The sequence below is a fragment of the Nannobrachium achirus genome (genome assembly GCF_963921795.1).
Source record: "Nannobrachium achirus genome assembly, chromosome: 18".
Lineage (NCBI taxonomy): Eukaryota > Metazoa > Chordata > Actinopteri > Myctophiformes > Myctophidae > Nannobrachium > Nannobrachium achirus.
This window is the reverse complement of record NC_137825.1, coordinates 4,000,504-4,014,527: the sequence shown is the minus strand read 5'-3', so window position 1 is coordinate 4,014,527 and position 14,024 is coordinate 4,000,504. Positions and strand designations below refer to the sequence as shown.

The window sequence follows — 14,024 nt, the reverse complement described above, 5'->3', positions numbered from 1 at the left end:
GTTGTGAGCATGTAGGTCGGCTATTTTCACAATGTTCGCCTCTTTCGTTGTGCTTAGGTTCACCGGGAAAACTACGGTCGCTATCGCGGCAGGGTGGGGGGTCCTCAGTTAAAATGTGATTATTTTGGGGGTCCCCGGCATGAAAAAGGTTGAGAAGCACTGTGTTTACACCACCACCTCTTTCTCCCCCCCCCCCCCCCCCAGTCCCCGACGCCTCGGTCTCGGTCCCGCTCCCGGTCGTCCTCCGCGGCCTCCCCTCCCCCCCTGGCCAACGCCGCCCCCTCCTGGTCGGACTGGGAGCAGCTGGTGGACGAGAGCAGCGGCCGGCCCTACTTCTACAACGCCATGTCCGGGGAGACGTCCTGGGAGCCGCCACAGGGGGCGCCGCTGAGCCCCTACAGCCAGCTGATGAGGGCAGCAGAGGAAGAGGAGGAGGAGGAGGAAGAGGGAGAGGAGAGCCCGGTGGGGAGGGGAGGAGGAAGACGCAGGGCGTCAGAGGAGGAGGGGCCGGTGAGTGGAAATGAGAAATACATGATTAATTTAACTTTTTTTTTTTTTTTTTTTTTTCTCTTCAATGTCCCGCGATGCCATGGTCTCCATAGACTTCCATGTAATTTATAGTGCACGGATCGTGCACGCCCATGCCTAGATGATGCACCACGTGTGTGCCCACTGTTCACAGCTTTCAAACAAAAAAATGTTTGAAATTAAATCAAAATGTTACATTTCAGGATTCCAATTAACTAAATAATTCAGGATTCCATTTCAAAAGAAGCCAAAAAATAGCCGATCTACAAGCTCAAAACTGCGATGCGTTTTGAGCTTGCAGATCTGCTATTTTTGCTTCTTTTGTGTGAGATATGACAAATATGCATTGTGGCCCTCTGCAGTGAAGGTGGAAATATAGTGGCCCTCGCCATCATCAAAGTTGCCAACCCCTGCTGTAACCATCAGGCCAGTGAGCTGGTGAACCAATAGAAACAGTGTTGTTTTTGACAGCAAATTTTGATTTAGTTTTAGTCATAGTCTTTTGAATAAAATCTCATTTAGTTTTAGTCATAATTTAGTCTCCTGGAAAGCTTTAGTTTTAGTCTAATTTTAGTCGACTAAATATCATGAGATTTTAGACGACTAAATCTACAGTTGATTTTGGCGGGCCTTGATGGTGTCGTAATGGCTGATTTTACACACTTGGTTGCACTCTGAAGATAGCCGATCTACAAGCTCACAACGCGTCGCATTGTGAGTTTGTAGATCGTCTATTTTCAGCATGCAACACCTGAGAGAAACCAAACATAAAATGACTCTCTTCTCCACTAGTCCCTCCCTAACGTTTTAGTCTAGTTTTTATTTTGTTGACGAAATTGTCAATATATTTAGTCTTAGTTGTAGTCATCACAGCTTAGTCTTATTTAGTTTTTATTTCGTTTTCGTCAGTGGAAAAAACGCAGTCGACACACATTTTTCGTCATAGTTTTAGTCGACGAAATCAACACTGAATAGAAAGTAATGTCACCATGGAGTTGGACCGGGCTGCTCTACTTCTCTGGCCTCTCTGTGTCTTCTGTTTTATCCTCCCCTCCCCCCCCCTCCTCCCCCCGTGGGAGAGCTGTAAATACACTGTGTGCTTTTAATGGAATTAAAACCCTGCCTGCCTGCACCTACATAGACTGGAGAGGCCCAGAGCAGCTCATATTACTGATGGCAGATGGATTTTATAGTGTGAACAGCTTCTGATCTGTAGCTACTGTAATGTATCAGTTATCAGGACAGTTCATACCAGATTAATAGTGTGTATCTTAATAACTTCTATATTCTACAGCAGTGATTCACAAACATTATTTTTAGATCGGGACCCAAAAGAGAATTAAGACGTTTGCCCGGGACTCAAACTAGTGAAAACAGCAGATCTACAAGCTCACAACGTGGCCAGATGCGCCGCTATTTTCACTACTTCTTAAACATTTGTTTTCTAACTTATGGAATTTCTTAAGAGTTTTCATGTATTTATTTATGAAATGACTTAGAAGAATTCTGTAAAATCTTAGCTTTTTGTGGAATGTTTTGAAGTGATAATAATTCAAAACAAAATGTAGGAAACCAAAAATTAAGGGACCCATACAAATGTGTCCCGACTCCACTGTTTAGGAAACAGTGTTCTACAGTCTATCATCCCTGTCAGGTGAAAACCTCATGCGTCCAAAGCTATTACTTTTTTCAGGATTCAAATTAGTTTGGATCTTGTAGATCTGCTACTTTTGATGCTTTTGTTGTACTGTATGATCATGTAGGGTCGCAAATATTTGGATAAAACAAGTTAGACTCTAACTTGTGTTAGACTCAACTTGTGTTTTATCCAAATATTTGCAATATTTACTCTAACTGTTAGAGTATAGAGATTAGGTGTTTTTGCCACATAGCAAGGATATGTTTCAGAACGTAACGATTTCTTCATATTGCCATTAGTGGAGTATATGTATTGGAAATTGGAAATTCTCAAGTAAAGCACAAATACCTCAACATTTTACTTAAAGGAGTAGTTCACCCCCTAAATGACTTTTATTTTTCTATTGTTTACTCATGCCATGGAGACTTGAGTTCAATAATATTTTAGTTTTTTGTTGCATTCCTAAGACAATAATTTGATTACAATAAATGTACCCCCATTGATTCTGGATGGGGACCCAAATGCATTTGAATATTCACTTATTTTTATTTTATGGTGGATGAATTTGTTAATGCTCTATACCAGGGGGTTCTCAAACCTTTTTAGGCCGTGACCCCCAAAATAAACATATATGAACTGGGGCCCCCCCACCCTGACAAGCACTTGGAATTGTAGGTATTACATTTAATGTGACTCGGTTCCGCAGATAAATATTGTGAAAATAGCAGATCTACATGCTCAGAACGCCCTCACAACGCGAGGCGTTGTGAGCATGTAGATCTGCTATTTTCACAATGTTTGCCTCTTGCTTACTTAATATTTGACAGTTTGGCCAGTCCTGTCGAATATTTGACTATTCGAATACTTTGAGGTCGAATAATTCGAACACTAAAAATCACTATTCGTGAATGCCCTAATGTGTGCTACTCTAACATGTAGTGTGTGATGTATAAAGACATAGGGTTGCCGGTTTTAACATGTAGTGTGTCATGTATAAAGATACATAGATGCCACTCTAACATGTAGTGTGTCATGTATAAAGATCTTAACATGTAGTGCAGTATCGCTCTCTCAGCCCCATATGGGTCAGGTTCTGTGGGTCGGCTTCTATTCTCAGCATGTCTCCAGAGCTCTACAATAACTTAAGAAGCCTTGTCCTCATTCTGAACTAGTTAGGAATACAATAATCACACTAAATTATAAAGTCTGTAGGTTTAAATCCCTCGATGTGATTTAGTCACATTGAGTGAGTGAGTGAGTGAGTGAGTGAGTGAGTGAGTGAGTGAGTGAGTGAGAGACCAAATGTCCCCACAAGAACAGTAGAATTTGAGAAATAGATATTGTGAGGACTGTTCCTGGTCCTCACAAGATAAGTGTTTGTTTTTGTGATTTAAAAAGATTTCTTTGAGTTACCTTACGCTAACAGTTGGGGTTAGGCATTCAGAGGTCACGTTATGAGTAAAGCCCTTTGCACAGAGGACAGTTGCTTTTTTTTTTTGGTTTGCTGCATGAATAAAACACATTGGATTTGGTGTGCAATGCTGTGCGGAATCGGCGCTGCGGATCCCAAAAGGAGTCATAAAAGGAGTGATGAGTTTTTTACCGCATGCGACAAGACGCACAAATCAAACTGGGTTCGATCGAGAAAAAGACGCACGGCGCCAGCCACTCGTTGCACGGCTAATTCGGATCCGGTGTGCATGAGGTCGTAGAGAATCATTGTTTTCTTTAAAAAAAATGAAATTGTCTGTTTTATCCGTGCGGATAAACGCGCCTGTGTGCAAAGGGCTTTAGAGTTGGAGTTAAAGAGGCTACTCCTCGTGATGCCCCCACAGCCCGTAGGAATAGGAATATGTGCTGTATCCCCCTCCTCCCGCCAGCTTAAATTCCCCCCCCCATCACGGCCCGTTTTTGTGTGGAGGCGCTCGACAAGGCCAGATTCACCACGGTGGATTCAAACCCAAAACCTCTGAACCACCCGAGCTCCCTATTATCTTTTAAACATTTCTTTAAAATAATTGAAAGTGTTTGTACATTTATTTTATTTCTTTTTTTTAACACAAATATTCTCTTCTGAGGCGATCCCTGGCACAAACATGTTGACGAGGTATATTATTAACTCTTTTACTGCTTCGGACGTTCCCGTTCGCCCCAATTTTGACGGCGGCTTCTTTTACCTTGTCTGATGACTTTAAGCTGATGAGGGGTCGCGCGGGTGTGTACAGTAAAAACATCTCCCGTAATGCTGCTTTCAAATCTCCACCACACGTAAACATCAATGATGTCCAATTCACTTCCTGGCTGTTATGCATTTCTCTGCTCTGAACGACGGAAAGAGGGGAGGGCCATTTCACATCCATTCTTTGCATAAGGCTTCCCCCTGACGCCAGCTTGGCTAAAGTACACATATAATAGGTCCAATGAAAAAAAAATCGTTTGGAAATAATCAATAGATCTTTTTCTATAACATCGCCAAGGTAAGATGCTTTTTGCTGGCACCACCCCCAATAAATAATAAATCTGGCAGTAAAACTGTTAACATAAACGTGTGTGTGTGTGTGTGTGTGTGTGTGTGTGTGTGTGTGTGTGTGTGTGTGTATATCATTCTCTCCCCCCCAGCCCCCCCTGCCAGAGGAGGACTACCCCTCAGAGGACTGTCCCACCGTGGTGGCTGACCTGGCAGAGCTCCTGGAGGACGAGGACGGGGTCCCCGTGTCCCCTCCCGGGTCCCCTCTCAGCCCCACGCAGGAGTACAGCTTCATCCAGGGGGTCCCCCACAGCCCCGCTGGCCAGGGGTCCCCCCACAGCCCCACGCAGCAGGAGTACAACTTCAGCCACGTGACGCGGCCCACCATCCCCAGGGCCAGCCTGGACCGCCAGGCCCCCCAGGGATGGGACCTCACCACGGAGCCCGACGGGACCTGGGTGTTCACCAGCAAACACTCACAGGAGCAGGTAAACATACCGCCAGTTTGATGGAGGTGAAGGTAGAGAAGAGGTTCGCAAACTGTTTTTGACTTGGGGCGACCCCTGTAAATAACTGTTTCATCTTTCAGAATCAGACCTAGTCAATGTTTTCATCTAGTAGATAGCCTATAAACATTGTATTCGTTTTTTGGGGGGGCTAGTGAAAGTGATAGGTATGGTTTGTGCATTATGAAATGTAAGCTTACCAATGCAGTAGGGGATTCACCAAAGTCACTATTCGACGTTGTTCACCAAAGTCGAATATTTGCTTTTTTTTTGTCAATGCCCCTGGTGGAAGAATTTGTTTATGCTCTAGTCTATACCAGGGTTTCTCAAACCTTTTTAGGCTGTGACACCCAAAATAAACATATTTAAACTGGGGACCCCCACCCTGACAAGCACTTGGAATTGTAGTTATTACATTTAATGTGACTCGGTTCCACAGACAAATTGCGTTGTGAGCATGCAGATCTGCTATTTTCACAATGTTCGCATCTTGCTTACTTAATATTTGACAGTTTGGCCAGTCCTGTCGAATATTCGACCATTTCGAATACTTTGAGGTCGAATAATTCGAATACTAAAAATCACTATTCGTGAATGCCCTACTATGCAGTATAATCCTCAATCATATTCCATCATATTCAAGTGAAGTGACTCCAAATCACTTCAGTTTAGAGCACTGCAGAGTGGGCATCGTTAACGTATCAAAGAAGGCAATTTGTGTCTGCAATGTCAAATAGTTCTAAGATCCCATCAAAGCCAAGTGGTTGGCCATCACTAGTGTGATGTAGCTAGGCTAGGTTCTAAACAAGAAAGCATGCTCAGAAAAGCTCATTTAAATGAAAAGTATTCTACTTTGCATTGTAGTTAGATGAAAGTTGTGAAAATGTGGTCGCTTGTTGTGTCAAGTGTGCATTAGATTACATTAGATGGGGGGAGGGGGGGGCTCGGCCGGCCCCCGGCCCCTTGGGCTTCTGACAATGTGGCCCCCTGAACAATTTGAATACCCCTGTTGTAAACACTGCTCCTCATTAACACTACGTGTTTGTCATGTGACAGTGGATCAAATCGTTGGACGACAGAGGACAGACGTACTACTACCTGAGAGACGGATCCAAGTCCCAGTGGAACCTCCCTGAGGTAACCTTCTAAACCTAACCCTAACCCTATACCTAAACCCTAAACCAAGTCCCAGTGGAACCTCCCTGAGGTAACCTTCTAAACCTAACCCTAAACCCTATACCTAAACCCTAAACCAAGTCCCAGTGGAACCTCCCTGAGGTAACCTTCTAAACCTAACCCTAAACCCTATACCTAAACCCTAAACCAAGTCCCAGTGGAACCTCCCTGAGGTAACCTTCTAAACCTAACCCTAAACCCTAAACCTAAACCCTAAACCAAGTCCCAGTGGAACCTCCCTGAGGTAACCTTCTAAAACTAAACCTAAACCCTAAACCTAACCCTAAACCAAGTCCCAGTGGAACCTCCCTGAGTTAACCTTCTAAACCTAAACCCTAAACCTAAACCTATACCTAAACCCTAAACCAAGTCCCAGTGGAACCTCCCTGAGGTAACCTTCTAAACCTAAACCCTAACCCTAAACCTAAACCCTAAACCAAGTCCCAGTGGAACGTGCCTGAGGTAACCTTCTAAACCTAAACCTATACCTAAACCCTAACCCTATACCTAAACCCTAAACCAAGTCCCAGTGGAACCTGCCTGAGGTAACCTTCTAAACCTAAACCTAAACCCTAACCCTAAACCTAAACCCTAAACCAAGTCCCAGTGGAACCTGCCTGAGGTAACCTTCTAAACCTAAACCTATACCTAAACCCTAACCCTATACCTAAACCCTAAACCAAGTCCCAGTGGAACCTGCCTGAGGTAACCTTCTAAACCTAAACCTATACCTAAACCCTAACCCTATACCTAAACCCTAAACCAAGTCCCAGTGGAACCTGCCTGAGGTAACCTTCTAAACCTAAACCTATACCTAAACCCTAACCCTATACCTAAACCCTAAACCAAGTCCCAGTGGAACCTGCCTGAGGTAACCTTCTAAACCTAAACCTATACCTAAACCCTATACCTAAACCCTAAACCAAGTCCCAGTGGAACCTGCCTGAGGTAACCTTCTAAACCTAAACCTATACCTAAACCCTAACCCTATACCTAAACCCTAAACCAAGTCCCAGTGGAACCTGCCTGAGGTAACCTTCTAAACCTAAACCTATACCTAAACCCTAACCCTATACCTAAACCCTAAACCAAGTCCCAGTGGAACCTGCCTGAGGTAACCTTCTAAACCTAAACCTATACCTAAACCCTAACCCTATACCTAAACCCTAAACCAAGTCCCAGTGGAACCTGCCTGAGGTAACCTTCTAAACCTAACCCTATACCTAAACCCTAACCCTATACCTAAACCCTAAACCAAGTCCCAGTGGAACCTCCCTGAGGTAACCTTCTAAACCTAAACCCTAACCCTAAACCCTAACCCTATACCTAAACCCTAAACCAAGTCCCAGTGGAACCTCCCTGAGGTAACCTTCTAAACCTAAACCTATACCCTATACCTAAACCCTAAACCAAGTCCCAGTGGAACCTCCCTGAGGTAACCCCCTAAACCTAAACCCTAGCCCTAGCCCTAAACCTAAACCCTAAACCAAGTCCCAGTGGAACCTCCCTGAGGTAACCTTCTAAACCTAAACCTATACCCTATACCTAAACCCTAAACCAAGTCCCAGTGGAACCTCCCTCGCGCGCATGCAAGACACCAGTCATGTTACCATACCTTAGCAACAGGCACGATGAAAAGTACATTTTTATTATTTCCCCCTGTAGCCAAGGTATGGCAGCTGCATACCCCTGCCATACCCAATTGACGCCTCTGATCCCCTCTCTCTATCCAGGCTCCTGGTCCTTCCTCTCAGGGTAAGGTTGGGAACGGCGTGGAGGCAGACAGCCTTTCTACTGCCAAGAACTGGAGACACACCATGATGGGACCTGTTAGCCTGGGCTCTGTGCACGAGGAGACGGTACGCACGCGCACACACACACACACACACACACACACACACACACACACACACACACACACACACACACACACACACACACATTCTTGGGTGAATGTTGTGAGCTTGTAGATCAGCCGTTTTTGTCCAAAAGATTTGGTGTAGAGGGAGAAAAGAAGAAGTGGACCTACAGTACTAAAGCCCTGGGTGACTGTGTTTTATTACAGTTTATTTGAATGTTCTGTATTTTCATTTGTAGTGAAGTTCTAATATTCTGTTCGAATTAGTCAGGCCTGGCCTCGGGCTCAATTAAAAAAAAATATATAATAATAATGGATTATAATTGTATTCTAATTCTGCCCGAACCCGGGCCGAGTCATGGGGCGGCCCAGTGAGGGCCCAGCTATGTGGTGTAAACCTTGAAGTCTTCAGGTCACAGATATAACAATGACACAGAGACTGTGGTTCAAGTTGACTGTTAACTTCTTAGTCTGCAGGAAGTTAGTGTGCAACACACAAACAGGTCCCTGTAGCAACATGATCCAATGTCACTCTGTACCTTACAGCAGTGGTTCTCAACCTGTGGGTCGGGACCCCCAGGGGGGTCCCCAAATGATTTTGGGGGGTCCCCAGATGATTAACTTAATCTGCAACGTTGTTTTAATGTTAACAAACCAACACAAAGTTTAAGTGTATAGAGGGTATCTGCACATTTATAAAGTGACAATTTAAAGACTTTTTAATACCTCTAAAATCATAAATTAAACATTGGCCAAATTGTCAAATATTGGAGGCGTTGTGAGCATGTAGATCGGCTATTTTCACAATAGAACCGTGTCATACAAAATGTAATGCCTCAACTCTTAGTGCTCGTCAGGGTGGGTGGGGGGGGGGGTCCCCAGTTAAAATCTGATTATTTTGGGTGTCACGGCCTGAAAAGGTTGAGAACCACTGCTTTACAGGACGAGTTAGGGTATTGTCAGGCCCTCTGAGAATGAATTCCTAGTGATGTGTACATGGCATTGACTTGATGACAACAACACAACACTAAACACTGTTCTCTCTTTCACACAACATCTTCTTCCCTCTTCATGCTAGATCACTTCCTGTTTCACTCACACTTACAACACAGCTCTTTGCAGCAACACCTACACACTATCTCTCTCATGGCAAACATGTCCCACACTGAGCCACTTGTAGTCTTTTAGATCAGTGTTTCTCAACCACTGTGCCTGGGGACCTTTGGTGTGCCCCTGAGAAGGGTCAAGTGTGCCCCTTGAAACTGATTGAAAGCCAGTATTGTATTCATCATTTTAAAAATGATTTAAACTAGTGAAAACAGATCTACGTTGTGCGCTTGTAGATCTGCTGTTTTCACTACCGTTGTGCGACAGACAGCCTTGTATGATGAAGCAGGGCTTTACTTTGCGAAGAAACGTACACATTTGAAACTTGGAGATACAAGGTTTCTTCCCGACGATATTTACACCCCCGTATTATGTTGGTGTGCCCATGGATAGAGATAAGATAATACCTTGGTTTTTCTTTTTGAAAGAATTGTGTTTGTATTGCTTGATTGATTTATGTAATCACGCCTCGCATGTGAGCTCATAGATCTGCTATTTTTGGCTAAGAAGTTTGGTATAGAGGGGGAAAAGAGCAGACTAAGTACAGAGTGAAAGGTCAAGTTTATTAAGTATTGACAGTTCAAGTGGTTAAATATCTGAAAACACAAATTGACATGAATCCAAAATACACTGATGATTGTGCTGTCAAACGATGAACCTGTGAAGCATTTTTGAAAGAAGTGTGTTTTGTATTGCTTGATTACTTGATTGATTTATCGATCGATCTGTGGGCCAGTCAAAAATTGTGCCACGGGCCGGAAGTGGCCCGCAGGCCTGAGTTTGAGCATCACTGCACAATAGGATGTCAGGTAATAACAATGACCTGGCCTGTGTCTGCATACAGGACACTGTGTTGGTGAAATTAGGACGGAATCCGGATCCCATTTTAATCGGGACAAACACGCATGCACGCGTCCGCTGTCCGCACGCACACACACACACACGCACGCACACACGCACGCACGCACACACACACACACACACACACACACACACACACACACACTCGGTCTAGACGGGGCACATTTCTTGCTACAGAGGGCTATAATTAATCTCTTTATTTGCTATTGTAGAGAACCATTATAAACAGGGCAACGGAGATCTGTGAGTAATATGAGATAACGCCCTGCGCACGCACGCACGCACGCACGCACGCACGCACGCACGCACGCACGCACGCACGCACGCACGCACGCACGCACGCACGCACGCACGCACACACACACACACACACACACACACACACACACACACACACACACACACACACACACACACACACACACACACACACACACACACACACACACACTACAGTACATACCTAAGCAGTGAGTCACCTCAGGGTGTGCCAGGTGTGAAACAGAATACATCAAGCAGGGTGAGGGGTGAGGGGGGGGGGGGGGGTGAGGGGGGAGGGGGTGCGTCATCACACCTGATGAACCCACTTCTTTCTGAAGTCTGAGTATGTTTAGACCCGTTTATGCTCCGAAAATAGCAGATCTACAAGCTCACAGCGCGTCGCAAGATCACGCTTGGACATATCTACAGATTCAGACAGTCTGAGGAATCAGTAGAGAGTTGAATAGTTGAACACAGAGATGAGAAAGGAACTTGCTTGTGGAGTATTTCCAGTTTGGAGTACTTTTACAAAACATCCATTACCCACTTAAGCCCGGTATACATCTTATTATCTGAAATTGAAAAGAGATGAAGCAGGGACCCCCACAACCTGTTCATAATAGATTCCATGGAGTTTCATTGTTTGACAGCACAATCATCAGTGTATTTTGGATTCATGTCAATTTGTGTTTTCAGATATTGAACCACTTGAACCGTCAATACTTAACACACTCTTAAACACACTCGCTCAGTGAGTAAACGCAGCGCGGTATTTCACAAAGTAGAACACAATGCATCTCTTGCCGCCCGCACAAACGAGCACTCTCGCGGTGGATTTCACAGGACCGTGCAGCTCTCCTTGCCGCCCCCCAAACTTCGCTGCGCGGCTGAAAAAGCCGCCCGCCTCTCATTGAAAATTAATTGCTAGGAGGCGGTGACCGTGCCTAGTGTGTAACCCCCTTAAGTCTGTATTTTTGATCATATTCCCTAACCCTTGCTCTCCAGAGGTTCTTCCCTGGTCACAGGAGGAACCTGTCGGACCACGGTGTGGCGGACCACCCCTCCAGCCTGGGTCAGCAGCCTCCAGAGAACCAGCAGCACCACGTGAGTCCTTGTCCCTAAGTGTCCTCCCTGTCCCCGACTGTCCCTATCAGAGTCCAGGGTGAAGAGCTATTCACTTGACCACCTTGTAGTTTTCTAGCTATCACCTAAAAATACATAACAAAGCCTAGGTGATAGCTAGGAAACTACACCGCGGTAAAGTGAATAGCTCTTCACCCTGGACTCTGATAGAGGCTTAACTGTCTGTCCCCTCTGGTCTGTCCCCTCGGTCCCTAGTCTTGCATAGCCAGAGAACTATTCCACAATCTCTGAATGCTATAGACAGGATAGACAGTCCTGAAATCCGAGTAATGGAAGCTGGCATTTCCATTCACAAAAACATATTTTAAAATGTAATTTCGGATTAGTAGTAATATATCTGCTCAGATAATCTTTATTTATATTAGGATAAAAGTGCGCAACTGTAAAAATGAATGAGAAGTGGGGAGGAGGCTTCACATCCTCTTCATAGCTTCTCATACCGGATACTCCTGATCAGGACTTCCGTCCTCCCTGTCCGACCCCTCTGGTCTGCTGACACTCATTATGGTCTGTCAGGGCCAGTTAAAAAAACTATCTATCTATTTTAACAGTAAATGTATGCCCTACGTGATCACTGATCGTACCATGGCATCACGCCAGACACCAAAAATAAATTATCCAAAAATAGCAGATCCACAAGCTTGAAATGTGGGGTGACGCAAGGCGTTTGGAGCTTGTAGATCTGCTGTTTTTTCTGGTCTGCTGACACTCATTACTGTTGCTCTCTGGGCAGAGAAATCTCTTATCTCCATATGTGTAACTTTCTTGTGGGTTTTGTTCATAAACAGTATGAGGTTTGGGTTTCTACCTTACCTTATAAAGCTGCAGCGTCCCGAAGAATGACAGCTCTGTTATGTTGATGATCATCTGGGAAGTTGGACCCAATGTCTGTCTGTCTGTCTGTCTGTCTGTCTGTCTGTCTGTTTGTGCCTCTCTCTCTCTCTGTCTGTCTCTGTGTGTCTATAGCCGGCATCATAGTCGCCTGGGCGGTGGAAGGCTTTACACCACGGTGTAGTCTTTTCGAGTCTTTTTGAGTCATGAAACTACAACGTTACATCATTCCTCGCGGTGGAGAGCTTTACACCGCGAGTCCCAACACATCTCTCTGTTTTTACTATCAGACAGACAGGCTGATGACTACCTACTACCTAACCTACTACTGGTGACTACGTGTTGCGTTCTGTCGATGTTTTTGTGTTTGTTTGTTTTTGTTTTTGTTTATGTTATATGTGAAAAAATGTATTTGAATGCAAAAATGTAGTATGCCAAAGCAAATTCCTATGTGTATTACACAATGGTTAATAAAGCAATCTGAATCTGAATCTGAATCTGAAGGCTCTACACCCTGTTCACTGATTGGTCGATCTAGACCAGTCAGTCACGGTGTACAGGACTTCACCGTGAGTGACTATGATGTCCTGCACAGGTGGAAAGCTTTCCACCTCAAATTTGCGGTGGATAGCTCTCCACCGTACACTCTGATACAGGCTTATCTGTCTCTCTCTCTGCCTCTCTGCCTCTGTGTCTCTGTCTTTCACTGTCTCTCTGTCTTGCTTTCCCTCACTCTGTCTCTCCGTCTCTCTCTCTCTCTTTCTCTTAAGGTTTTTGGTTTCAGGCCGTGGAGAAGGCCTTACTATTTGACCTCTCAATGGCTGCGCTATAACGTAAGGCCCACCCATAGATAGAACTCTCTGTCTATAACGTAAGGCCCACCCATAGATAGAAAGCTCTGTCTATAACGTGGGTTTGTTTTTAGTGTCAAGGCCCACTCATAGATAGAAACCTGTCTATAACTTGGGTTTAAAGCCCATTCATAGATAGAAACCTCTGTCTAGGGCTGGGCAATCATTTCCATATGATGACTGGATATCATCTGGGATTTTGCATGCCGTAATACTGTACTTAAAGGGGAGAAACACACATTTTCTGTATTGAACTCATGTCGTGATGACATCATCAAAGTTTGCAAGCCAAACCCCCACAATCAATCCTCCAGTTCTAGGCAACACTGAACCAGGGGGATTTGTTTTCTTATTTCCACATAACAACTCAAAAAGTATATTAATGACATATAGTTCAATGTTGAAAATGGGTTGTTCTACCCTTTAAATTGTCGCACATTGTCAAATTGCCGCAAATAGTGAACATTTCATTTTCAAGTTGGTACAAATGTTTCACCATTTATAGTCATTTCTTTACACTTTTGAAGAATCAAAAGAAAATATTATGATATCACAATACTGTATTATCAAGGTATTTGGTCAAAAATATCCTGATATTAGATTACAGCAGTGTTTCTCAACCACTGTGCCTGGGGACCTTTGGTGTGCCCCTGAGAAGGGTCAAGTGTGCCCCTTGAAACTGCCTGAAAGCCAGTATTGTATTTATCATTTTAAAAATGATTTAAACTAGTGAAAACAGCCGATCTACAAGCACACAACGCCTCGCGGCGCGAGGCGTTGTGTGCTTGTAGATCTG

The 14,024-nt window shown here is 44.4% G+C and overlaps 1 protein-coding gene across 1 annotated transcript in view; it reads left to right on the top strand.

The window, feature by feature from the left end:
* Nucleotides 1-14,024, top strand: part of arhgap27 (Rho GTPase activating protein 27) — a gene marked incomplete at its 5' end in the record, with an annotated part of 56,088 nt that overhangs the window by 18,298 nt on the left and 23,766 nt on the right. Inside the window, 6 exons of the mRNA XM_080746954.1 lie at nucleotides 205-414; nucleotides 4,787-5,122; nucleotides 6,197-6,277; nucleotides 8,050-8,175; nucleotides 11,409-11,507; nucleotides 13,148-13,210. Coding sequence (XP_080603080.1) covers nucleotides 205-414; nucleotides 4,787-5,122; nucleotides 6,197-6,277; nucleotides 8,050-8,175; nucleotides 11,409-11,507; nucleotides 13,148-13,210 — 915 coding nt within the window. The remainder of the gene's footprint in view (nucleotides 1-204; nucleotides 415-4,786; nucleotides 5,123-6,196; nucleotides 6,278-8,049; nucleotides 8,176-11,408; nucleotides 11,508-13,147; nucleotides 13,211-14,024) is intronic.